The sequence below is a fragment of the Passer domesticus genome, chromosome 4 (genome assembly GCF_036417665.1).
Source record: "Passer domesticus isolate bPasDom1 chromosome 4, bPasDom1.hap1, whole genome shotgun sequence".
Lineage (NCBI taxonomy): Eukaryota > Metazoa > Chordata > Aves > Passeriformes > Passeridae > Passer > Passer domesticus.
Window position 1 is genome coordinate 51,604,213 of NC_087477.1, and position 27,423 is coordinate 51,631,635.

The 27,423-nt window shown below is 37.6% G+C and overlaps 1 protein-coding gene across 43 annotated transcripts in view; it reads left to right on the forward strand.

Annotated features, from left to right (window-relative positions):
• Positions 1-27,423, forward strand: part of TENM3 (teneurin transmembrane protein 3) — a 1,290,895-nt gene that overhangs the window by 1,188,560 nt on the left and 74,912 nt on the right. For all 43 annotated transcript variants that reach the window (XM_064417780.1, XM_064417778.1, XM_064417776.1 and 40 more), the window contains 7 exons: positions 5,408-5,530; positions 9,271-9,485; positions 15,946-16,156; positions 16,682-16,783; positions 16,916-17,110; positions 18,424-18,624; positions 21,509-21,694. In XM_064417780.1, the coding sequence (XP_064273850.1) occupies positions 5,408-5,530; positions 9,271-9,485; positions 15,946-16,156; positions 16,682-16,783; positions 16,916-17,110; positions 18,424-18,624; positions 21,509-21,694 (1,233 nt within the window). The remainder of the gene's footprint in view (positions 1-5,407; positions 5,531-9,270; positions 9,486-15,945; positions 16,157-16,681; positions 16,784-16,915; positions 17,111-18,423; positions 18,625-21,508; positions 21,695-27,423) is intronic.

The window sequence follows — 27,423 nt, forward strand, 5'->3', positions numbered from 1 at the left end:
CAGGACTGCTTCTGTGAATAAAGCCTCTGCTTGTATGTGTATGGTTTGTTTGTGCATCCTTATGATCTGCATTTGTGGTTTTTTTCACCTGCACAGCTCACAGGGTGTTTGCTATGCCCTTTGTGTTTCATGTGAGCATATTTGTCACTTACAGTACTTTAGAAAAAGTTGCAGTTGATCCTGGTGAGTTATGATAGAGACAACCTTCAATTTTGATGAGAATATATAAGTTTCTCTGGCTTTTACTGTATATTGCTAACCTTTTCAACAAAGAAAAAAAATTCTGATAGTCATAGACCCCAAAATTCTGTGTATATTCACATCTGATCCAAACTTTGTTTTCTGTTTAAAGCTGCACTGGATACTGGATAATGCTAATACCTGTCGATTGCCTTTATGAACTAGCTGTCCTATCCTCATAGCATTCAAGTGTATTAGAAGAGGGAAAAAATTCAGACAAGTCCAGTTCTTGCTAAATGGTAGAACAGGTACATTAATTGGTGTTGTTCTACAATTCTTTTTTGTGCCTCTCATAATTTTGGCAGAAGAGAACTTTGAAATATTGAGCAAGGCAGCAAATGCAGCAGGTATGCAGTCAAATGCAGCAGGTAGTTGTCAGCCCTCACAGTTCTAGTTCTGCCACTTAGTTACATAAATTATCCATCTTGCACCATCTACTAATAAAGGACTGATTTCTTTTTGGATGCAAGAACGTCTTGGAGAGTGTTTTGAAGTGATAATACAGTGTATTTCTCAAGAACAAGTTTCTTGTAAAGGCAATGCTTGAAGCACCAAATTACTACCTTGAGAAAGGAGTATGCACAACAAATGGGCAACTTCTTCCTGAAAATTATTACACAATGTTTTACACAGTGTAAAGTAGTGATGGGTTTTTTCCAAGTGTTTGCTGTGAAATGTTTTCTTAGTTGCTATTTTAATTATTGAGTGGACATGGAAGGCTTTGTAGACTGATTACAAACCAAAAGAACTAGACTCCCATGATCGCAAGATCAACCAAGCTTGAAAAAGCAGTTTTAAGATGGTTCAGAAACTCTTCAGTGAACTGTGTGGTGACAGATGGCAAGATTACCCAATTGTCTACAATAAATTGTAGCTTTTTTATGTTAGCATTAAGGCTGCTGTTGGTACAAAGGCATTCCTTTAATTTGAGCTCTGAATATTTGAATATCCCACTCCATTGGCAGGGGTAGGGGAAAAGAGGAGGGTAAGAGCCCAACTGTGAATTTGGTTACTGCTTTTATGTTTGCAATTTGTTCTGGTGAATTTAGTCATATTCACCAGCATCACACACAAACACTGGTACTGTGTTCATGCCAAGAGCGGCTGAGATCTGAGAGTTTTCTCATCTCTGATGCCTCTTCTTTCCACTCTGTTAGAGGGAATGCACTCCTCACCATTTAGACTAACACAACACTCTAAAGGCTGGCCATGCAGATAATTTGTCCAGTAGCAGTACAAATGTCGCCTTAAACAGCTCAGTCTAAAGGTAAGTGCTAGCAGAGCTTCAGCAAATTGAGAACCCTTGGTAGCAGAACAGATGTAGGGACTGAAAGAGCAGAATAGATAGAAGATCCTAGAATCCCAGGTTAAAGATAGTAGGTTTTTTCATAAAATTAAAGTTAAAATGAATAAAATTAATTAAAATTGCTTATTTTTTATTTGAGTTTACAAAAATGTAGCTATTTAATCATAGGTTGAATAGTTAAAGATAGAAAATACCTTTCAAATCATCAAGTCAAATCATCAACCTAGCACCACCACCATGTTCACCATTAAACCATGGGCTGAAGAGCCATATCCACACGTTTTTTTGGGATAGTGATATCCTTCCAGGGATGGTGAATTCACCACTTCCCTGAGCATGTTACAATATTTTACAATCCTTGCCATGAAAACATTTTCTCTTAATACCTAATCTAAATCTCCCCTGGCATAATTTGAGTCCATTTCCTCTTGGCCTGTTACTTGTTACGTGGTAGAAGAGATTGACACTCATCTTACTACTGCCTGCTTTCAGTTAGTTGTAGGGGTTGTGAGGGTCTCTCTGAACCTCATTTCTCTGGGTTAAGCAACCCCGGCTTCCTCATAAAACTTGTGCTCCAGACCCTTTACCAGCTTCATCACCCTTCCCTGGATGTGCTTCATTACCTCAATGTCTTTCCAGTAGTGAAAAGAGCTGGACGCAGCACCTGATGTGTGGCTCACCAGTGCCAGTTATCCAGGGCAATCCCAGCCCTGGTTCTGCTGGCCACACAATATCTAATACAGGCCAGGATGCCATTGGCTTTCTTGGCCACCTGGTCACTGCTGGATCATGTTCAGCTGCTATCAACCAGCACTTCAATGTCCTTTTCTGCTGGACATTTTTCTAGCTACTCCTTCCCCAGCCTGTAGCAGTACATGGGGTTGTTGTGACAAAAGTGCAGGACTCAGCACTTGGTCTTCTTGAACCTCCTACAACTGCCTTTGTCCCACTGATCCAGCCTATCTAGATCCCTCTGCAAACCCTTCTTACTATCCAGGAAATCAATCATGCACACCTTTGCAGTCTGATTGCATCCTTCTCCCATTGGAAATTCAGAACTGGTCCATACCATTTGACTTGAGGGGTCCCAGACATCTCACTAAGATATACCAGTCACAGGTGCTGCTAAACAGATTCATGATAGCATCAAAAATTTTTATCAGATGCCTCAATGTTCTTATAAAATTGATAAGGATATAAAGTTTGCTTTTATATTGATGGCCAGCTATGAGAAGACAAATTTTAGTTGGCACAATAGTGCCTGAGTTTGTCTTCATCAGTCGATTTAACCATGTTCCTAAAGTTCATAATCTCTAAAGAAATTCTGCCTTGTAATTTGATACTTTTGCAATAAGCCTGTTTTTTTCATGTTTGTTGTAAAAGGAGAATTCCCTAAATTCCATAGCACTAACTCAGAGAGATTGTGTGGTAGAATTAGTGTATTAGTACACACTCTAAGTTGTGTCACTGGAATTGTCTAGCAACAGTTTTTGTCTCCTTAAAAAATATTCCTACCCTCCCAATCTGTGAAACAGCTGCATTTATCCATCTGTTCATTTTCATTAAACATTGTGTATTGAACTTGCTTCTAGTTCATTGTCAAAGCTGAGAGAGGAATAGTATATTTGAGGGATACAGCTAACACTCCCAGTCTGACAGTAAACTACAGGGACTCACATCAGTACAAAGATAAAGAAAAGGTAGTTGTCACTTACACTGTAGTAATTGTGGTTATATTGATGTAGTCAATATTGATCCCACAGTTCTTGCCTTTGAAGATTTCAAATTCCAGCTGTTTTGAATTACAAAGGAATGGCTAGAAGGTCATGTTGGAGCTTCCCCTTCTGATCTCCCAGTGCATGAAGAGGCACAGGGCACGTATATAGCACCAGCAGATGTTAATGATGTTCTAAGCTCCTGTGTTTCTAGAGTTACAAAGTGAATGTCACTTTCTTTTTTTTTTCTCCAGAAGAGCTAATAAAAGGTATAAGGAGACAGCAAAGTTAAGAGAGGTGATTTAGGTCTCTGGACTTGAAAACAAGGAATGTACTGGGTTTACATCATGAAATATTTAGCTACTTGCAGTCTTTCATTCCTGCCAGTGAAATGAGCTAGTATAACAAATTGTAGAGTTTGACCCTAAGGATTTTATTGAAATATATTAAAACAGATACATTCATCAGGTGGTTAATACATAAATAAGGATTTCAGCTGAGGTAGGGTCAAAATAATGCTCACTGATTCTAGTGATGTGCCAGAGATGGTGGTGGTCAGATTTATGGTTTAACATGAGTTGAGAGGGAATAAAAGAAAGATGTTTTTAGGGTCAAGGAGCATTCTACATTATCAGGCTTTGACAGGCAATTTAAAGTCTGGGAAAGAAGTGTAATAGTAGAGTCAGAGACTTGGAACAAAGAGAATATGTCATCTGTAGTGAGAATTTCAGTCTTTGAAGTATTCAGTATCAGGTCTTTAGTTGCATTCTGGTTTTTTGTTTTGTTCACATAAAGGGAGAGGCTTTAAGGCAAAGAATCTAGCAGGCAACCTCTTAATATGGCAGATTTTGTGGCTAACTAAAATTCCATTTATGCCTGTTCATCTTAAGTAAGGGTTGCCATGGTCAATACCAAGAGATTTAAAGATCAGAGATGAAACCAAATGGGATGAAGAATTTTTTGTCATTTGCATAGAGGGTATTAATAAATTAGTAATGTTCACTATAGTAGTAATCTTACTTCAGAGAGAGAGAACTAACAGAAGCAATAAAGTGCAGTGAATTATTTTCCTTATATTTTGCACTAATAGTTAAAATACATGAGTATGGATTTTTTTTTTCCCAGTGTATTTTTATTCCCTAGTAACACTGAAAGACTGTTTTAACTGCTTTGTAGATAACTGTTGTCATGGAATGAGCAAAACTACGTTAACCCAAGTGCAAAGTAGAGTAATTACAATGAAATTAATTTTGGTGGTATTATAGAGATATTGGAAGCATGAAATTGTATGACAGTATCACAGTATAGCACTAAGATATGGGAGTTTTTTCCTATATTTTTGCTCTAAAAGTTTAGGTGCTGGGTTCATGCCTTAATCCCTGGTGATGAAGGTTCCTGAAGTTCCCCCTAACAGCATGGAAGGTTGACTCTGTTTCATAATTAACTCAGCAAAACTCTTTAACTTGGTATCAACTTTCAAATGAATGTGGTTGTGGGGAATTAAGTAATTCTGAAACATAACTTCTGCATTACCAGTATCAGAGCAAAGTGCCCCAGTGTCCCTGGCTCTGCTCATGGCCTTGGCCTCATTTTGTAGACTAGTGTGAGGAATGGGCATGTAATGGGAGGTTGTGCAGGATGTTGTTGACAGCATGAAGTGCTCATGTCTTAAGTTAGCTCTGCAACACTCCCAGCACCCTCCTTCCTCTCCTCCTGTATTTTTTCTTTTCCCTTTCTGGCTAACCAGGACAGATCCATCTGCTGGGAAAATCATTTCTTTTAGTAGGTCATTTAGAAGTTCACTTAAATTATTTGTCTCTTCAGAAGGATCAAAAATGAAAAAAAGAGAAAAGAACATAATTACTGCCTATCCTTTTGAACATTGATTTGGGACCGGTAAAAGACTCAAAATGAGACTGGTGAGCTTTCTGTCAACTGCGTTCACTGAAAGCACTGTATCATTAAAGGAAGGGGTAGTAATTGCTTTGTGCCGTTGCCGAACTATTAGTCTGCAAATGCTTGTTCATGTAATTTAATTTTTTTAATGTATGTGTTGCTATTCCTCTACAAGGCATGGAAAGTCGTTACTTGTGCAATTTGTCATTGTGGTTAAAAGCATCAAATAACCTCTGTCCTCTACCACCAGCAATGCATCTGTTTGGCCTCAACTGGCAGTTGCAGCAGACTGAAAATGATACATTTGAGAATGGAAAAGTGAATTCTGATACTGTGCCAACACATCCTGTAACAGTTCCTGCCGGAGACAGTGGTAAGTGAAATGGGCACCATTTCTTTCCCCTTCTTTTGGAATATTTCCTTCCTTTGTGTCTTACATCATCAAACTTTGACTGTTTTACACACGATTCTATATTTAATGCAAGTACAGAGCATTTGTAAGTAATAGTAATTCTAAACAGATAAACAGGAAGCAACAGTTTCTCCTGCCTAGCATGTGAAGGGACCTATGGAACCTGAGCAGCAATGCTGATCTTACTAGGAAAGCTAACTGTCAAACTAAATTCCTCACAGGAATTTACATGTGATATTTGATGAGGATAGGAAAGCTCTCATCATATCCAGAGAAGCAGAACCTCTGTTTACTCTAAAATACATGATAATACTTTTTTATTGTTGCTGTGGGGTCCCCAGAGATAGGTGCTGAGGCTGGCTCTGACCATCCTGCCTTAGGGGCCTCATGTGGAACAAGTGGCCAGAACAAATCCAGGGGGCCCTGGCTGGTGTCAGGACATACTGTTTCATAAGGGGCACCTGATGGCAAGAGTCAATTTTTGGGACTTTCAGCAAGCTCTCAATAGTTTTGGACAAAAGATTATATGTATATGTTCCATCGTAATCACTTTTTCTGAAGTTTTTGCTCCAGAAGAGGCACTTCAGGAATAATTTGCATATTTTTGAAGCTTCTCTCTTAGCTTCTATCTTAGAAGGCAACTCATGATCAAGGAGCTTTGTGTGGCATGATGACCTCACCATGGAATATCTTGGATTTTTCTCTACAGAGTTTGATATTTTCTTCTCTTTTATTTTTTTTTTAATTTCTCTCTGAAATTTAATAGGTCAGGTATAATATGTACATTTGTTTTCTCAAAGTCTCTGGCATATAATGTTGGGTCTGAATCATCCAGCCAATATATAAAGCAAGGAAAAAACTTTCTTAATTTTGTTGTAAGAGCTTTTAAAATACAAACCACATAAAGGGATTATTTTTTATCGACCTTTTTCCATGTTGCCCTTTAAGATTCTCCAAACATTTAAGAGCTTGTGCACTTTTGGCTAACAGAGGCTTCAAAATCAATAGGTTTTGAATAGAAAACTTGATTTGAATGGTTGATGAATGCAGTCTTTGCTTCATTACACAAAAATCCATTTTCCCATTCACAAGGTATATCTGACCTCCTTACCACTGAGAAGGAGGAAGCCTCTGCCAGCAATTGACATCTTGAAAATTTTTCAAGTTATCATAGCTCCAAGTCATAGAAAAGTTATAGCTCAGTTCCCTCCTTTTGTCATTTTTGTAAGCTGTGAAACTTCTCCAGTCGGACATTTTCTTCTCATTTCCTTTACCTTCCTGCCTTCTTCTTGTACTCAGAAAATCATTATCACTTCCTGTTTTCTTCTTACTTGTTTTGAATTAAGAGCAAAAAAGCTACTTTATGGTTATGAATATTGATGCTGCAGTGACAGCTTTTCATCTCATTGTCTTCTGCATTCAATAGCCAATATACTTTATTTTATAAAATATACTGATTTTTATACTGATGTTTTTGTAAATATTTTATAAACACTTACTGGGGTTTTTCCCTTGATAATTAATTTTTTTAACAAACTAACACCTGTTATACACTGCCCCAAAAATAAAATAAAATAATAAGGATATCAAATACATTTTTCCTTCCTTATGTCCCTAAATACTGTTCAAGAGAACAGGGTTCATTCCACCCACTTAAAATGCTGTCCTCTGCAGAATATAGTATGTGGTCATTTATCAGCATGCATCAATACTGAACAACAGACAGAGCAGGGAGTACACATTTTAAACCACAAAAGAGGCACCAGTTGCAGAAGGGAAAGTGAGATGACTAGATGTGAAATGTGAGGAGCGAGGCCCCTGTGCTCTCACACTGGTTACTGAAGACTGTAAGGAAGAATCAATGAAGCCTTGATTCAGATATTTTGACAGCTGAACAAGTTTCAGTACCACCCTTCTCTAGTCCCCTGGTAATGTCCTGATCCTCTGATTTGGATTTGAGAAATTTCAACCATCCTAATAGTAAATGTGTATGAACATGACATTTCATGTTTTGGTTTAAAGCTGTGTATAAGAACTGTTACTGTTTAGAAAATGGAAAGGAAATTATGACACTATGAAGATCTTTCTTAGGCTCATTAAGATAAAACAGAGATCAAAAAATAATTAACACCCTAACCTTATGGTGACAAACAGCTGCTTTCAGCTTTGAGAGAGGTGTTGGGGTGCTTAAGGGGCACATGACTACAAAGTAAAACCATCTTTTTTTTCAATGAAGAACATAGGAGTCCTTAAGTGTATTACCTGCTGGGTGTTGAACCCCAGAAATAGGCATTCCTGGGAAGTTGGTTAATGTATTTGATAAAACAGCACTTACTCAAGCTGTCTAGCTCATCTCATCAGTAGTACAAGGCAGTTATTTTTCATTTGAGCTGTAGAAATAGGGGAAGTTGCAGATCAATACAGCAAACAAGTGTTTATTGTTTAGTGATTACCCGTCATCAGTGTGTGAATTTGTTCAACACAGTATGCTTAAATTTGAAGAAAGAAGTAAAAAACAAATGCTTAAATAAACTGAAATACTGAATACAGATCCATCTTCTAGAATAACACACGAATATTATGAAAGGTTAAGTCCAAATTCAGTAAAACATTAGACACATCCTGAGAAGTGTTTAAAAACTGGTGTCTTTAAAATCAGATATTTCACTGTCTTCTCATCAGCATTCTGATCAATGTGATAATCCTGTGAGACATTTTCAGCGACTGCAATGCCGTTGTGACACAGCTCTGATGATGATACCAGTTCCCACTCAAGGCCTCTCAGCAGTGCTTCTGTACCTGTTTAATTCAACAGCAGTCTCAGTTCATCTTGGATGCGCAATAAGTGGCGAGGATCAATCTGTGACCTCACCTGGCATTTCAGATTTTAATCTAGTTTTTTTGCAGTCTAAATGTTTGCAAAAAGGTTGTGTCAGTTTCCTCCATCAAATGATGAATAATGTAGAAATTGAATGTAAAAGGCAGGGCTGAATTGTCAGTTCTTCAGAACACTTGTATGCAAACAAGTGAGCATCACATGAACATGCTTATCACATTTAGATGGATTTAGTTCAATCTTTATAATAGACTAGCTGATGAAAAGAATATGAATTGGTAAAAACACAGCAAACTCCAAGACTGTAGTGACAGTTCCATTTTTCTTTGTATTGTTTCACTCAAGCCTCACCTTCATGTGCCAGCTGCTTAAATACAGCATTGCTTGCTTATGCAAAACAAAAAAACAGAGCTGTAGCTTTTTTTAGTATTGAATAAATGCTCTGATATTTAATGTAGAAAATATTACATTAGTTCTCTTGACTACTTGTGTTTATGTATCTATTATTCTTAAAATCTGTATGCTGCATTTTGCTTTTTCTTTTGTTTTTTTCTTTTTAATGTGAGACTTTATTCTGAGAAACCCCTGTTAAAATGCTAGTGAAAAAAGTATAGTTTAATGTAGATTCTAAACCACTTCCATAATGCTCCTCCTTAGGGATGCTACAACATTTTTAGTTTGTAGGTGTTTGTGGTATCTTTGCCTTTTTATTTCCAAATCATTGAATTCCTGGGATCTTCTATTCAAAAAGGTTGTCAGGTAACATTTTTCTGAGGTAATTCGAAATATTTGAAGATATATATGAAGGATGATTGAAAGCCAGAAAGAAACACTAATTCTTGATCTCATTATTGTAAACCTTCAGGAAAATTAGGAGGATTTGCACAAGAAAACAACACAATAGATTCTGGAGAGCTTGATATAGGCCGAAGAGCAATACAAGAAGTGCCCCCTGGGATTTTTTGGAGATCACAACTCTTCATTGATCAGCCACAATTTCTAAAATTCAATATATCCCTTCAGAAAGATGCATTGATTGGAGTTTATGGTCGAAAAGGCTTACCACCTTCGCACACTCAGGTGAGAACTGCTTGTGTTAAAAGTAGCACATTATTGAAAACCATGATCTTGTATCTTTTGTATCTTTTTTGTCTCTCAGGATTGCATTCTTTTCCATTTTGCTGATTTTTATTTTTACCGTTTATACTTTGTTGATCTCATGTGATGACCAGAACTTTGGTAATACTCTGTGTTGGGATCTAGAATGGGGTACGTGGTATTCTTATTTATGAGCTGTTCTATTGCCTAATCAACAATTCTTCCGATATGGAGTTGTTTCATGCAGAATTTGTAGGTACTTTTTTATTCTTTGCTATATTCACATATCTTTAAAAACATAAGCAATATAGAATTATAATAAGAATAATAATATAGAATCTTATGGCCACGCATAAGGTGTGGTTGATAGTTCCTGCAAACAGCACATTAACCAAATTTCCAAAGAAGACAAGCAAAGACTACAGTATTTACAGCTTGGTGTCTCACTACAAAAACATAAAAGAAAAAATAAATAATATGCATCTACAAAGATAAAGTGAATTGGTGTTATAAAAGTGGCAGTCTTCACTAGGCATCTAGTGTCTTGAAACTTTGTTATTAAGTGTGCTAGAGGATTTATTCTGTTCCACCCCTCAGGAGATTTCTAATGACGCCTTTTATTGCATATGGTCACACTTCCTAGTAACAAAAAAACACTTTTTATCCCTAACAGAACAGTTAAAGTATAAAAGAATGAACAGTCTTCTGGATTGGTAGGAGAAACAGAGAATCAGTGCCTCAGATGGCATTTTAGCATTAATTGTATTCATATTATTTTAAAGATTTAAGACCCTCCAAGATTAGATTTCTTCCAACACAGTATTTGTCCAACTGCTGGCTCAGATCCATTTTTCCATCTGAATAGGTATTTTAGCTCATTTTCTTCTACCCCATTTGGAGAAACATCTTAGTGATTTTTATTTTGAGTGTATGGGTTTGCCATGGACACAAATCTAAGTATAGCAACCAAATAGTATAATTGTATCAAAGCTTAACTGATTATGTCTGATACGCAGTTGTGGCTGCAAATCCATAGGTTTAAAATTCATATATTTTAATTCTGTCCCATTTGTAAAAAAAATTTATTTTCATGCAATATTTAAATTTTTCAGTTTGTTTTTTTTTTTTTTTTTAATTCAGGTATACCTTTTATAATATATAGAGTATAGCAATATATTACTAATATATTAATAATTATTACACCTACTTAATGGCCAAAAAACACAGAGGAAGGGTCAGCAAAGCAGGTAAAGTCATGAAATGTTACATTAACTTTATTTTGTAGTTTAGTTTCCATTAAAGTACAAACACTTTACTGAATGCAGAAAGTGTACTCATGTTTGCTTAAAAATTTGATCTTCATAATAATGATTAAATGGATTTTCTTCAGACCTTCACGTATGAGCACCCACCCTCAGGCTGACAACAACCACATGAAATTCTAGTGTAAAGAAAATTGATTCAAAAAGTTATCAGCCATTTGAAATAGGGGTTTGGAATACAAATACCATCTCAATGATAACAGTAACAAGAGTTAGGGGAATAGCTGTGCAACAAGAATGAATAAAACTGAAGAAGCTGATCTAGACTATGCATTTATATGAGAAGTTATGCAAGTAATTACGACTATTAAAAAATGATCTTTACTTGATTCCTTATCCTGTCAAAAGATTAAAATAGGACTGCCCTTTATCCAAAAACACAGAGACTACTAAATCTGTTTCCTGTCCTCTGTGTTACACAGACTCCAAGTTCTTACTAATGTTTAAGTATGATACAAAAGAAAGAATCATATGTGCGTCCTGCTTTACATTTTGGATATACTGTTCCCAAGATATAAGTCAAGCTCTTTTGTCCTATTTTTGCCTGGTATATAATCAGAGTATTTTTTACAAACTGTTGACTGGCATTTGATACAGTGAAAAATTAGTCATGCTTACTTATGCCTACTAGTGCCCTACTGAACTTAAAAGGCTGCTAAAGCTTCTCAAGGCTACAGGTTTATCAGAATGTTTATATGCCCTTGAAACCAGTGGTGTCCAGTTAAGTGTCTGAGATAAAGCATGTACGTAATCTAAAAATGCAGTTTCAGTAAGTGGTTGGGGTTTTATTTGTGACCATGCTCCTTCATGTGGGGAAAAAAATGGAGTAAAATACATCTTGACCATTTAAGCCTTTCTCCAACAAAGTCCTAACACAGGACTTTGATGGAGACACAACTCATCCTGGTATAATACATATTCAACTGAAGTAGCTTATGTAAACAAAATAAGGTATTTTGGGAAAAAGACATCTGATTAAATAGAATGCTGAGGGGATTACAGGCGTAAGTCCATTTATTGCTTTCTTATTTCCCCGAACTCTTATGGCTTGTACCAACAGAAGTTCCTAACTGGAAGCTGGGCATAGATAACAGGGACAGACTAACAGCTGATGTTTGGCTTCAATACATCTTTCCTTTCCACTTCTATCCTTTACTTCCATCCTGCCCATTAGACAAGGCAGCTGACTCATGTGGCTCCAAGTGTCACAAGAACATGGCAGACAAGCACATGAATGTCCATGCTGAGTTTGGTCAAAAGCCCATCTAGCCTCCTGTCTGTGATGGGGGCCATGAGCAGACACAGAGAGATCAATAAAGCAGCATGATAGTATTGTAGTTATTCTTCCTACAATGTGCTTTTGGCCTCCAGAGTTTTAAGGCTGGAGGACTTTGCTGTGGCAAAGATGCTGTCTTTGATTTCTCTACAGATCTTTGATTCTTTTTTCCTGTGAATTTGCATAGTCACCTTTGAATCTATGGAAGCTTTTAGCGTCTGTGACATTTGCAGCAAGGCTTAACTACACATCTCACACTGTACTCCTCAGTGTGTTTTGAGACAGTAATTTTTGTTTGACACACTGTTTTGGAAGAGGCACAGCAGAATTTCTCATTAATTTCTTCTTCATGGTGCCCTTGATTAATGGATCTCCAGTGTTATCAGTGAGTTGTATTTTTTCCAGTCTGTTTTGTCATTCTTTTTATGAAAGCCTTTTTGGTCCTTTGGTTATCCTTTTCTGAAAGTTCTCCTGTTTTAGTGCAGCCTTTTCAAGGTGTGGAGACCAGAACAGCACAGAACATAAGAAGTGTTTAACTATGATGGTTTCATTCAATGCCTTAATGATGTCTGCTTTTCTTTTTTTTTTAATTATTGAGCTCTTATTTCCATAATCTGTCTACCATAACTCAAAGAACTCATCCTCTAATGACAAAAGTTGGCTTAGAGCCCATCTTTGGATGTGTAAAGCTAGGGCTGTTTCATGAGGACTTTGAAAAGTAGGATCTCACTCACATCTATCACTTCATGTGTGTGTCTCTTGAATGCTATCTGCCCTTATCTTCCAGTCACAGAATGACAAGTGCTAATAACAAAATTTATGGAAATGAGCAACTGCTGCTTGTTTCTCAAACATCAGTATTTGAATTTTCAGGTCTTACGTTAAATAATAGAGAACTTATTACTTCCTGCACTCTGCCAGTATTTGTAAAGTCGCCTTGTCACCTGTCCTGCAAAATCTTTGCTCATATGCCTGTGTAACCATACAGCACAATTTTCTTTAGCTCCCTCCTTACACCTTTGGTATTTCTACCAATGTTTGTCTTCTCGTTGTCACCTTTGACTATAACGCAGAACTTGCCTCTTATATTTGCCACCTTGTTTTCCACTTCTCTCCTGTACCCTTTGCCTGTTTATCCACTTCTTTTTTGTACCCAGTTAAAACCTGACAACAACTAAGAGAACACTGTAGTCAATATCTGTCCCTAATTGTACAATCTCTGGTGCCAATTATCCTAATATTGCAGGGGACATAATAAAAGTATGATAGGAATAGGCTTGGGAGAGAGTTCAAGAAGTCTTAGTTTACACCCTTGTCTTGTAATAGGATGAATTGTATATAAACTATTCCTATTGATTGCTTAGAATTCTATTAATTAAACAGTAACAGAATACAGAAAATTTAACTCTTGTTCTGTCCTGTGATCCAAAATAATAGGGATATAGCATGTAGGAAATGGTTTGAGGTATCGTATTCAGGACAGAATTTTCGGTTGCTTTGCTGTATTCTCTTTAGGTGTCAAAATTAGTCTCAAGCACAGCTACTATTTGTGTGTCACAGACTGATCTGAGATGCGTAGTTTTCTTTCTGGGGAATCATAAATAAATCAACCAGAAATAATTGATGGTGGCTGTCCATTCAAAATCCAATCAATGCAAGCCTGAAAGTCTTTGTGACACTTTCTAAAAATGTCAGTTCCATTGCAGCCAGAGAATCAATATGTTTATTTAAAGAGACTTTTAAGAATAAAAAAGATACTTTGGTTTAAAGCAAAACTGTATGGAATGGTAGGGCAAATCATCACATTTAGACTCAATATAAAGGAAATTTATTTATCCTTATAGTAGGAAAATAAAATTGGTATGGTTTTTCTTATGAAGATTATTGTTTTTCCAGTCTGTTGCCATGTCCCAAATATAAAAAAGCAGCCTTTAAAAGGGTTAGTTAAGATCAATTTTTTTTTTTATTTGCTGGGGGACAGAATGAACAGTTAATTTCCTTCTGTATGGCTTTTTAAGTGTAGTCTAAAATGGTGTTCTGCTAACAGCATATGTCCTTATTACATTACAAATACAAAATCGTGAATTGTACTGTGCTTGTCAGCCATTAGTGGCCAATCAAGTGGTGTAGCCACTTATTCCTGTATCAAAAATACAGTTTTAATTGGAAATTGTCCTTTTACAAAAGTGGTCTCTTGCCATATATACATTACAAAGTCACAACTAATGTCTATGAATGACCTGTTAAAACTCAGAGCTCCCTGAGCCTTCCCTTTTTAAAAATACTGGAACCACTGGAGAGGCAGGAGTGAAAAAAAAGCCAAAATTGTTTCTCTCTTTCTCACAAAATAAGATAAATATTTAATACTCTGACAAATGAGAGTGTTGAATGGTTTTGAATAATTGCTCTCCCAAATGATCGCATTCGTTTCCATGTGGCGCAGCACGTACAGAGCTGCCGAGGCACCGGCTCCACGCACCCTGATCACATTATCTTCTGTCCTGCTCACTCAGACATCGCTGGAAAAGCGTCTCGGGTCTTGATAGAGTCGTATTAACTATGCATTTCCTTCACATCCTGGCTGGTGGGAAGATGATTCTGAATACTGGGGAGGAGCAATCTTAAAATACCAGTGAATTTTTGCCTGCAATTTCAAGAAGAGAACACAAGTACTTAAACCCTTGTTCTGGGACAAAGGCAATCATATTTTCTTTTGTCTCAGGAGCAGTTTCTGAAGGTCACAAGTCAGAGAGGAAATCATTGATCCTCTGGTCCTGGGAACTGATCTTATCCCAGCTCAGGTGAATCAGTGGTTCACATGCTGGCCTTTACTTTAAAAGGCCCTGGATGTAATTTCATTTGAGAGAGATCTTCAACATGTGGAAAGATTGAAGGTGTATGTACTACAGTTCACTTCATATGATAAACATGTGTCACAGTAGAACTGAAAGCTTGAACAGTCTTAGCAGTAAAAGCAGAGACCCTCTGCTACAAGCAAGAATGCTCTTCAATTTTCCTACCTTTTTATTTTTGCTCTATATGTATTGATCTTTGTATGTTCAACATGCAGAAGACAGTTTTCAAGCCATGAGAACAGGCTCCAGATAGTGTAAAATCAGTGCAGGGCCTGGAGCAGTTTTAGCCCTCCAGGTGCCTTAGCCCTAGTTCAGGTGCATAAACATGCATAACATGCATAAAAACTTGTGTTCTGAGTTTGCTTGTTTTATCAGCTCAGATGCTGCTATATTTTTCCAAGCCCCATGTTAGTTGTTAAAATACAGTATGTGCTGTCCATTGGCCTGAGGCACCATGGGACTTGGTCACTTTGTCATTTTTGATAGTTGCAATGTTTTCTGCTTTCCTTCTCCTGTTTTGAGCTTCTGTGATGAGAAGTAAAGCTCTTTCTCTCCTTCCTCAAAAATTCCAGGCTGTACAAAAGGGGGATTGAGCAGTTAATCCTTCATCTGAAATTAAATGAAGAAAAGTAGATTATTGGTATTGTATATTATTATTAGCCCATATGTATGTAACACAGTTTAAAAGTTAGCTCTCACCTGTAATTAAGGTGCCAGTCATGACTGCAGACTCACTTCAACTACTATGTTCTTCCCCCAGTGTATGTAATTAATGGGTTCATTGACCACTTTCTACTGAAAAACTCTTTCTAATAAGCATGAGAACTAGTTGGTAATTTTATTTGAATGCTTAGCAAGGAGCAAAGAAAGAAGAAAGGGTTGGTTTCAGCTGCTCCAAAAGGAAACTTGGTCTAAATAGAAGCATATTATCACGGTGGTGCCATGGTCATCCTGTGAGTTGTCGAGCTCTGGCCTGTGCTTCGTTGCAGTATGACTTTGTGGAGCTCCTGGACGGCAGCCGGCTGATTGCGAGGGAGCAACGCAACCTGCTGGAGTCGGAGCGAGCCGGACGGCAGGCGAGGTCTGTCAGTCTCCACGAGGCAGGTTTTATCCAGTATTTGGATTCTGGCATCTGGCACCTGGCCTTTTATAATGATGGGAAAAATGCAGAGCAGGTGTCTTTTAATACCATAATTATAGGTAAGCATAATCTTTAAAGCTTTTACCAAACACTTGCTTGGGGTCAGGTTTTTAGGAATTAATAGATAGATTTTCATAGTTAAATGATCTGACTATTTTTTTTTTGCAGGTTTTCCATTTATGTGTTTCTTTTGCTACTCAGAATAAAACACAGAGTATATATTTTAATTTCTTGATCTAAGGTATAAGGGTTTTAATTTCTTAGTCTAAGGCATAAGTACTTCTAGTGAAACAGTGCTTGAAAGGAGGATGCTGGTTTGAATTATTTATTAAATGGCACGGGACTAGATTTTAAGTATGGAGCTTATGTAGTTTTACACTTATAATTTTAGCCTTTTTTTTGGAATATAATGTCCGAAGATACTGGGGGCATCAGCAGTAGAAAATCACAGCTATTCATGCTCTTTGAACAAAACAAATCTAAACACTTCTCAGAGCGAGAACAAGCTGTCAGTTAGTAGTGACTCAAATGATAGCTACTTCATGCAGTGGGCACCTGAGTTATCCTTCTCTTTTTCTTTTTAGAGTCTGTGGTGGAATGCCCCCGAAATTGCCATGGCAACGGTGAATGTGTTTCTGGATCCTGTCATTGTTTTCCTGGGTTTCTGGGCCCCGATTGTTCGAGAGGTAAATCAGCCCAATGCTTTTCTCAAGTCAGTTTAAGTGACCATCAAGACAAATTCATCAGGAAAGCACCATCTCAGATGTTCTTTGGTGGAGATCTTTATTTTGATTGTTCTGCTGTGTTCTGTTTCACAGCAGCCTGCCCGGTGCTGTGCAGTGGCAATGGGCAGTACTCCAAAGGACGCTGCCTGTGCTACAGCGGCTGGAAGGGCACCGAGTGTGACGTGCCTACGACTCAGTGCATCGATCCCCAGTGTGGGGGACGGGGCGTTTGCATCATGGGCTCTTGTGCCTGCAACTCTGGGTACAAAGGAGAAAACTGTGAAGAAGGTAAATAGTTTTGCCAGCACCAGCTGTTGTTGGTCAGGTTAACAGCTGGCACATCTGGCTCTATAAATTTTTCTAGATTTAGATATTATGCACTAACACTGTTTCTTCAGAAAACATTTTGCAATACTGCAAATCAAGTTTTGGAATCACTAGTATCACTGAATTCTACAGAATTATTGTACTCTGTTTATTCTCAAGTAAGCAATGGAAAAATTCAAAGTAACGTGCATGTAATATTTTTGTGTGCCAGTATATTTGAGTTTCATCTGTCTGAAATCAGCTAAGAAGAAAGCAGATGAAACACATATGTAGGAATTCTTACTGAATTTTCCAATTTTAGGGTAATCATTAATTTTTTGCATTTGTTCCACTGACCAGATTGGGGAAAGTGCTGATTTCAATGCATCAGGGGGAAAAATGATGCATTATTCTTGTATTCCAGAGATATGCATAATAATATTCATTCTGAAATGCTGCAAAATGCTCTTCATTTTCCATTATATCTTTTTAGGGAGTAAAAACTGCTATTTTCTTCCCCAATCAAATTGATTTTATTGATCTCCACATACAAAGTAATGCAATTAAGTGTCTGGAATTAAATTTTCAGACCATTGACCCTACAAGTGTAACATTTTATTGAGTCAAATTGCTGAATTAAATCTCATCATCTAAAGCACAAGTGAATTAAGACAGATAGACAGTATGCAACTCATTTATTTCTGAAACATTTGGGGGGTCCTTTATAGCCACCAAATCTATAGTGGTAGTGGATAGGGTTAGTACCAGGGAATAGTGCAGCAGAGAATCCAACAGTTCCTCCATTATGATTAGGCAGAATCAAGATCAGTTGCCCAAGACCCAAAGCTAATCTTGCTGTAAGTCAGAAAAATGAGCAAACCTTGAAAGATTCTCCATTGATTCAGTGGCAACCTGTAACTGTCTTGATGTCAGTTACGTGCATGCACAAAATTCACAGGATCAGAAAGTGGTGTGAAAGAGAGGTGTTCTTGCAAGGAAAATTGCAGCTATGTAAGAAATGATGAAAAAAAGGATTTATCTTGTAGCCAGAGAAGGGAGGCTGGCACAAAGAGAACTTAGTCCACTCTGTTTTTTCCTCATTCAGTGCAATGAAAGAAAGGTGAACTTCTCTGCTTCAGCGTACTTATGTTTACTTTAAAGATGGGTGCAATGCTGCCTATTTTTCATAAGGTCTTGAAATGTGAATGAAGCCCAAAAGTGCCGTTAGCACCTCTGGGTTGATTACTGTTGTTAGGACAGACAGGTTTAAGCTGATCTTTCTCCTCTCCTTGCAGCGGATTGCTTGGACCCAGCCTGCTCCAGCCACGGTGTGTGTATCCACGGCGAGTGCCACTGCAACCCGGGCTGGGGGGGCAACAACTGTGAAATCCTGAAGACAATGTGCTCTGACCAGTGCTCTGGCCATGGCACCTACCTTCAAGAGAGTGGTAGCTGCACCTGTGACCCCAACTGGACAGGTCCAGATTGCTCCAATGGTAAGAGTTAAAAGCACTGGCATTTTATAAAATGTTGATGTCTCGAATAGAAGCATTTTAATGACATTACTGTGTTAGGACCTGACCTGCTGAGCTGATTGATCTCTTGGAGTTGACTTCAGCATGAACTGTAAATTGATTCAAAGGTTCAAAATAATTGATGAGTTTGAAGGATTTGAAAATAAATGTATTTGTTTGTAGCTTCTAACTGCCTTCATCTGGTGATTTCAGGTATTTCACAAGCAAGTTCAGAATGTACTTTGCATGATATAGATATTTCCTAATACATCTACTTAAAAATTTAAAACTACGCTAGTGAAACCAGGGGCATTCACATTTTAAGAATCTCTCCAGCTCATTTGAGGTAATTTTCCTGAAAAGCAGCTAACATTCAAGTTTGAAGGCAAAGGGAATGCAAGAATGAGTCTTAAACAGCTTTTGAGGCAGGGTGCAGGCTGCCAGGGTGGAAGGAGTTTGTTGGAGTGAAGAAGCAGAGGAATTTCTTGAAATATGGAACTGAGCTTATTAAAGCCATAGTCTGAGCTTAGAATCAAAAGGAGAAAACTAGAGGTACTAGGACAGAGAGCAGAATCTAAATATTTATAAAGGATGACAGCAGCTTTTTGACAAATAGGAGTTTTTAGAATCTTGTTTGGTAGCCACATATCAAAAAAGAAATCATGTCTAACTGTGAGACATGTATTTGTCTAAAACAGTTCATCTAAGAACTCAGACGCTTTGTTAATGAAAACTGAACACATGGACTGGCTGGGTTTATGCCAGCTTATGAATAAATATAACTTTTTCATGAGGAACCATCTTTTTGAAACAAATGTACTTCCTGACCGGGATCTGTGATACTTCATAATGGTTTATGCATACGGGAGTGATTGAGTTCCAAACACGCTAGAAGAAAGTGACAAAGAGAAGAAAATGTTGTCTTCTGTGAATTTTGTTTAGAAGAAAAAATCCTTCTCTGTTTCTAGCACTAAAAATGGCTATTTGTGTTAGACCCTGTCTAGTTCTCAGGCAAAACATAGATCCCCTATTTACTGACACGTCCTCTGCACTTCTTTCGATGGCCGGTTATGCTCCATCTTTTACTTAGGTTTCATGGAATGATTTATCATTAAAATAACATAAAATATTTCTGATCTCAAATATCTCAAGTGTGTCAGACTCACAAAAGAATGTTTGTAAGAACATGCAGAGATTATTTGCTGAAGCTGTGCAAAATGACCTTCAGAGCAGTACACTAAAAAAAGTAAATCTTACCCATAAACATGTTGTTAAGCTGTTAGATGAAGAAAAGAATGAGTTACTTCCATCAGAGGGTTTTATAGGTTTGAAATCAGCAGAGCTTTCCTCTATCTTCATCAGCAGTTTGTCCGTTAATTAGCCCTTCAATTCCACTTCAATTAAATTAGCTCTAATTAATAAATTCATTACAAAGATTGACGCACCTTGCTCAAAGCTGGTGTGCTAAAAGCTGATAAACACCTTCACCCTAATGAAAAATTGATTAGATTGAAGAGAAATAAACCTTTCTTTCTCAGAGCTGCAGTGACGTTTTGTGACTCTGAAGTTCATCAAACCGTCTTGCATCTTTTAATCAAAAATTTAATTCAAAGTAGATATAAAATGCTATATAGTTGGTGGGGGGGAAAGGAGGGGGAAAGTACAGCTGTCTTTCTCTATAAAGGCTTTGGGCTGTTTCTTACAGGAAATGTCACAGGTCCTTGATACTGTGTTTAATGTTCTACAGCACTTTGAGACAGCAGAGAGAAAAACACTGTTGAACAGGAAACTGGAAACCTTTCTTGCACTGAATGAAAGTTTCTTTTGCTATTAAAAATTATTTTGATCTTTTATTACTGAACTACTTGCTGTCTTTTACAAGAAAAAATAAAAACTAAATATAGTATTTCTATGAACCATACATGGCTACAGCTAGCTGTATTCCAAGGAACTAAAAAGTCCCTCAGGCTGTATTGTATCTCTTTGGGTTTTTTGTTTTCTGCTTAGCAGAAGTAAAGTTTGCTGGAGTCTGACAAAATGAACCAAAATGGTAAATGCAAAATCTGGCAGTGTAAATTATCATCTTGTATTAGCTGAGACTTAATATGTGTTGTTTGGTCTCTGACTACCTTTGGCTGTTAACTTATTTTTCAATTATTCTATCAGATACAAGATCCTGTTACTATATGTAAATGACAAGTTAAACTGCTGTATGTTGATTTATTTTTTTAACAAATTATTATTGAACCAGACTGTTCATACCTGTCACTGATACAAATTTACTCAAAGAGTAAAATGATATTTTATACTTTACAGATGTGTCAGTGTGTCAGCATAGTGCTAATTTGTCTCACTAAGGCTGATTCTTTATAATGAAAAATGTGTCAGTAATGGCACATTTCAACTTTGAATGAAAGCAGGGAGAAGAGTATGGAGGGGAAACCTTGCAAATTTGAACTTCGTCATACTAGATTTTCACTCACCATAGACAATGATCTAGGTATACCTTACATTTTGTCACTGTGAGTACAGTGTAACTTCTGGTAGGTATGAGTGAATCTAAGATAAAAAAGGTTACTCTTAAGACATATGTGACCACAAAGAAACATGCTTGAAAATTACTGCAAGCTACTACTTGAACATCACTTAAGTCTGCCAGCTAACTAAAAGAGCATTAGCAAAGAGATAGAACTGCTCTCTATTCTGTTGAATCTTACGTGAAAATGTCTTTCACAGTACATTCCTTTGATTTAACTTCCAAAGATTTTGCCTTTCTTATTCTTCACGCGTTGAATTGAAATTTAGCACTCCTAACTCCAGCATTCCCCGTCTCCCCGCGGCGCTGGCCGCGTCCCTCTCTCCGCAGAGATCTGCTCGGCGGACTGCGGCACGCACGGCGTGTGCGTGGGCGGCTCGTGTCGCTGCGAGGAGGGCTGGACGGGCACGGCCTGCAACCAGCGCGCCTGCCACCCGCGCTGCGCCGAGCACGGCACCTGCAAGGACGGCAAGTGCGAGTGCAGCCAGGGATGGAACGGAGAGCACTGCACCATTGGTAGGCCGCCTGTGCTTTACCCTGTCCTCGCTGCCAAGTGCAAACAGCCAGCACTGCTGGCCGCCTCGGAATAAGAAGTGTATGGCTTTGAAGGATGTTTCTTCAAAGCGAGTATTTGCATGTGTTAGTCTGTGGAAAAGCGTTGATATTTTAAGAAAGGAAATGGTTATATTATGGCTGGTCAGTTCTTCATACCTAGTTGGCCATGAAGAGAAGGTGGAAGAATTTCCTCTTCAATCTTTTCCCTTTAACTGCCTTTCACTGAGGGGGAGGTTACTTTTATTTTGAACGGTAAATATACTATTTGATTTGTGCTTTTCTATTTTATGCGATAGCTTTATGTCTTTTGGAAATGAAGCTTCCTATTGTTTTTCTTTCTTTTTTTCTCTTTTAAGGAGAAGAAGCACTAAAAAGTGACTTGCCTACATAAAAATGTCACTTCCACCAGTTAAAAAATGTTATCTAACTGCCCAAAATTATCTTCTTGTCAACGTAATGTTCTGTTTTAGAGTACTATCAAATTTCTTACTTGTCACTAATGTAACAGCATTGATTGGGTAGAAGCCATCCTTATTATAGTTTCTCTGTTTATGTAACCAAGTTAGTTCTAGTGCCTGAAAACCTTTGGAAGTTACTATACCATTATCAGTGGAGCTTTTCTTACCCAGTCATTTACAGACCATATGTCCCATGTAGAGCAGGGTATCCTTCTCCACTACACAGGCTTTGACAGTGAGCTAGCATGAGAAATCATGCATGTAAATAGGAGGAGTAAGAAAACATGAGCTGTAGTGCTAAGAAATTCCCTTCCACACTAATGCTCCTTTGTGCAAGATGCTGCAGGTCTGTAACAGTGGAGTAGAGCCCTATCCAAACAGTTTTTACCTTAGCAGAACCACAAAGAAAAACTTCTGCATGATAACAGGTAGGAAGCACAGGCAGAGGAACTGGCAATGGTCTCATATAGAACATGACCAGTTTGTGCTTTGGTGAGTGGAGAGCATTGCATGAAGCTCATTAGAGGCTGTGCCAGGACTCACCCTGTGACTGAAGTATTTATGGGGCACATCTCCCAAGTATGAGAAGCATCATGGCTAAGCACTTTGAGGTGGATTGAATTGGCAACAAAAGAGGTAGCCACGGGTCAGACAAAGGCAAGCATAACACTGAGTGATGAGGAAATCATGGATAATCTGAACAACCAAAAGAAGTCTAATAAGTAAAAAAACCCACATGGTTCTGTGTTTGGATAGATGGAGAAGAGATGGTTAAAAGAAGTGATGTAACTGAAGGAACAGGATAGGACAGTAAGTCTAACTGCAGTGGAGCTGATGGATGTGAATGTAGCATGATTTGCTTTTGCCACAAGCTAAAAAGAGCCTGGAGAATTTTAACTTCCATGGAAGTTTTGGAAGGGCTCTAACTCTGAATGTGTTAGCACAGCTAAGCCATAACAGGGACATAGAAAATAGCAAAACCCAAGCTGTGCTCCCAGGTATTTTACAGCCCTGGCTGAGGGGCAGGTGGTGGTGCTGTAAGAGAAACACTGGTAAGAGCTTTGAGGGCAGGGAAAATGAGGGCCTATTACAGCTGTATTAATTAATACCCCCATCATTGTGCCCAGAACATGAGGTAAGGTTTTCTTTTTCAGAAGGGAGTCAGGTGTGAAAGTAATAAGATTGACTTCAGAATTATTTTTTACAGCAATCACAATTGATTTTTAAAGGTTGGTTGGTTGTTTTGGGGTTTTTGTTATTTACTAATGAAATTGCTTGAACATATGAGGGAGAGGTAATCAAGATGCATCTGCAGAATCACAGGGAGAATCAATAGGGTTAACGTTTTTGAGGAGCTTCCAGAAAACATGCTGACAAAGGGAGTAGAGAGGTGGGGTGAGAACTGCTTTCTGAACAATAAATGAAAGTAAATATTTAGAAGTCGGATAAAGCCTTTCCCTTGACTGCTTTAACTTGCCAACGAGCAATTACTCAGCAGATCACTCTGCTGTTGGTCTCACTGACCTTGGCAGCATTTCAAGGGTTGTAGTTATACACGGATGAACTGCTCTTGAACAATTTTTCCAACATATTAAGCACAAACAAGTTTTTCCTCAGCACTGGGCAAGCAGGTCTGTCTTCCCACCTGTTTATTCTTTAAATTGGTGTTTACTTTCTGGCTGCTGCTGTAAATATAGTTTGATTTGTTTATATTGCCCTTGCAGCCTCCGAGGCAAGTAAAGAGGTACAGGCTTTAGCCTGCTGTTACATTTATTTTTTTAGACCTGTTTCTTTCCATGTTACAGAGAATCCAGGTCATTTTATTGCTCATTTCCAACAGTATTTCGACTTAGTGGGGGGAAATTGCTGCCTCCTTAGCTCGGCAGATGAAGAGTCAATTTGCTTTTCTCTCATCTACCCTACAGTAGGTAGTAGCTTTTGCTTTTGCTTTTCTCTTATCTACCCTGCAGTAGGTAGTAGCTCTTTTTGAGCAATAAATTTCAAAAACCAAGGGACTTCAGAATGTTTCTCTATGCACACCAATTTTTTATTGTCACCCTTCATATGTAATCCAGGCATTTTATGCTACCTACAACTCTCTACTTAGTAGCAGAATATTTGCATAATTTGTGCTATGTGTATGAAAGACGCCTACTCACTCCCCCTTTATATGTCTAAAAATAAGCAATTGCACCCTTCTTATTTCTAAGAGTCATTAACCGTTTAGCTGAGGTACTGTGAAGTATTTTAGAAATGCAAATGTGTTTCTTTGTTGCAGCTATTAGCTGGAAGCCCTATGAAGAGCAACAGCCAAAATTAACAGGTTCTTTGAGAAAGGAATATAGCAAAGAAACTGTTAATCTTAAAGGCAATTCACTTTACTCACTTTTGGGGAAAGGAATAGTCCTCCAGATCTCTGGCTGGATGTTCAAAATGGGGCACATGTGTATGCATTTCTCACAGAGGCACTGGAATATATACTGAATCATCTGAATCCATAACTCATTTGATCAAAGAATTTATGATATTTTTGTAAAGCGTGAGTGGCACTCAAAATGGCCAAAAAAAAATGTTTTGTACCTCAGTTGACAATTTTTATGTATTCTTAAATGATAACTGTCCAGTCTCATTTTCAGTTAGCCCACTGTTTGCCCATTGTAAGTTGATGTGTGTTAAAACATAGAATGAAGGAAAAAACCAAACCTGTCTCCTTATTAAAGCAAGGTAGTCCTTAGATGTATTTCTCTCTAATATCATTTAAATCTTAGATTGCTTCTTGAGTTATGCTGATTTTTACATATACTTCAAAATATTTAAATGGAATTTAGTCAGAGGAAATTCTAATTACTCTAAACTGCCAGATACCTATTTCATTTATGTTTTTTAATTTTATTTTAATACTTCAGGATGTTGGGAAGAAAAATTGTAGGTGATTGCAAAGGTTTGCTTTTTTTTGTTCAGAAAAAATATTTAGACATCTGCTTATCTGGCTTCAACATCAGGGTTTCCCTAAGGCTGAAGATGACAGGACTGGATTGGAGAAATAATATACATATGTATTTTATATTCTTTGATTTGTGATAGAGAACAGAGTAGACTAAATAAAGCTTTGTTTGAAGCAATGTGTATAGTAAGGTGGACAAGATTGTTTGGACTAATGCAGTAACCCTGCTGTCTATTGCTGATATCCACTGGTCTGTTATGGGCCTTTGGCACAGGGCAGTGCAACTTTCATACCTCACCTGGTATCAGCCGCACTTGTGAGCCACTGCCTTTGCTCTGAATGCATACTTCCACATATTTATGTCAGAGATGTTCAGAGATAAGTACATGCTCAGCATTTTGATGAATGAATCTAATAGGAATTAGCAAAACTCAAAACTTGGTGCTCTTTTTTAGTGTCCTAGGGGTTTGAACTATATATAAACAATGTATGTTTCAAGTACTAAACAATTTAAGGCACCTAAGTTGCTTATAATCTCTTCCCTCTGGAGAACTGTAGTCATAAAATCATAGGATCATGGAATAGTTTGGATGGGAAGGGACTTTTAGAGGTCAACCCCCCTGCAGTAAGCAGCATCATCTTCAACTAGATTTGTTCAGAGCCTTATCCAGCCTGGCCTTGAATGTTTTTATGGCATTCACCACCTCTCTGGGCAGCTTGTTCCAATGTTTCACCACCCAATTGAACAAAACTTCCTTAAGTCTAGTTTGAATCTACCCTCTTTTACTTTAAAACCATTACACCTTGTCCTGTCTCCACAGGCATTCCTAAAATGTTTTAATGTAATGTTTCACAGTTTCCTGTATCCCCATGAGAATGGGTTAAATCAACAGTTCACTGCAGAGCTATGGAAACTCACCTGTCAGTTGTTTATTTGGTCTGTAAGTGACATTCAGGGGTCTGAGGTGAGCATCCATGTATTATTTTTTGAAGCTCAACCTGCATCTCAATGGGATACAAGACAGCAGATGCACAGCTGGTGCCCAGGTGATAGCCTGGATGAAAATCTGCTCTGTAATTAAGTTTTCATAACTGAGTTGTGATAAAGTATGTTTTTGTTTCCTTTCTGTCCTGGCTTGCAGTGAGTTCAGTGACCCTCTCCTGTCTGAGTAGTTGTTTTGTGAGATTGGAACAGATATTATTTCAGAAAGTCTATTATTTTTTGTGATATAACTGTCATGTACCATGAGTATATAAGGTAACTGTCATAGGAAGCCCATAAATATGAATATTTTTCCAGCTGCTTTTCCATTATACTCTGTTAGTTGAATGAAATTAGTAAATAATTATGTTGGTGGGGAACCTACTATATTGATGTGCTGTGTAACAACTCACTTTTACAATGTGGCCTAATTTTTTCTATAGACTAAATTAGTTTTATCATAATCTAAATTGCAAATTTTCCAATTTGCATTAAAACTATGCCTTCTTGTTCAGAATTGTCAACACCTCTTTTTTAAAAGTCTTTAGCAATAAGCATGGGTGGGTAAGACCATCTGTTTATAAAGCTTGCCTGCAGCTCCATTACTTAACACAAGACAGGTTACAGCTGTTTAATTGTTATCATGTTGAACGATTAGCTTTCAATCCGAAATTAATATTTGTATATGTACGCATGGAAAGCATATCGCTAAACAGAAATGAGCTAAATGTGGATTAATGTCATTAAGCATTCATATTAATCCCTCAGGAGGGCTAAAGTTAGCATCATGGTACTTCCTTGCTACTTTTGAGTGCCACATGAGGCTGCTTTACCTGATGTGCAGAACTGAAAATCAAAGCCAGTGGTGGTTCACTGAGAAGTGTGCAGCTTATGTTTATACTCCAGTGAGAACTGGGATCTAATTGGTTTATTTCCTAAAAATTTCCCTTAAAATTTAGTTGAGAAAAAAAATAGCAAGGAATGGCAAATTATTTATTTTAACCTTTTTCTTTGCGTGAAAAAAACAGTAGCATGACATTCAAATCAATCAAACCAGAAAAATTAATTTTCCTCAGCAAGGAATTTCTAGTTTAATTTATTTTAGCCAGAAAATCAGTAATATCATCTGGTTTAGATTTCAGTGTTATTAAAAAATAAGTCTAGAGCACTTTTCCATAAGAGTGTTTCCATTAGCACAGACTGTTCTGGAGACTGATTAAAATGGTTTTCTGACTGGGGACAAACACAAAGGCATCAGTGTGCTGGTTTTCCATGTGAACACAATCAGATCAGCTTAGGCACCAAA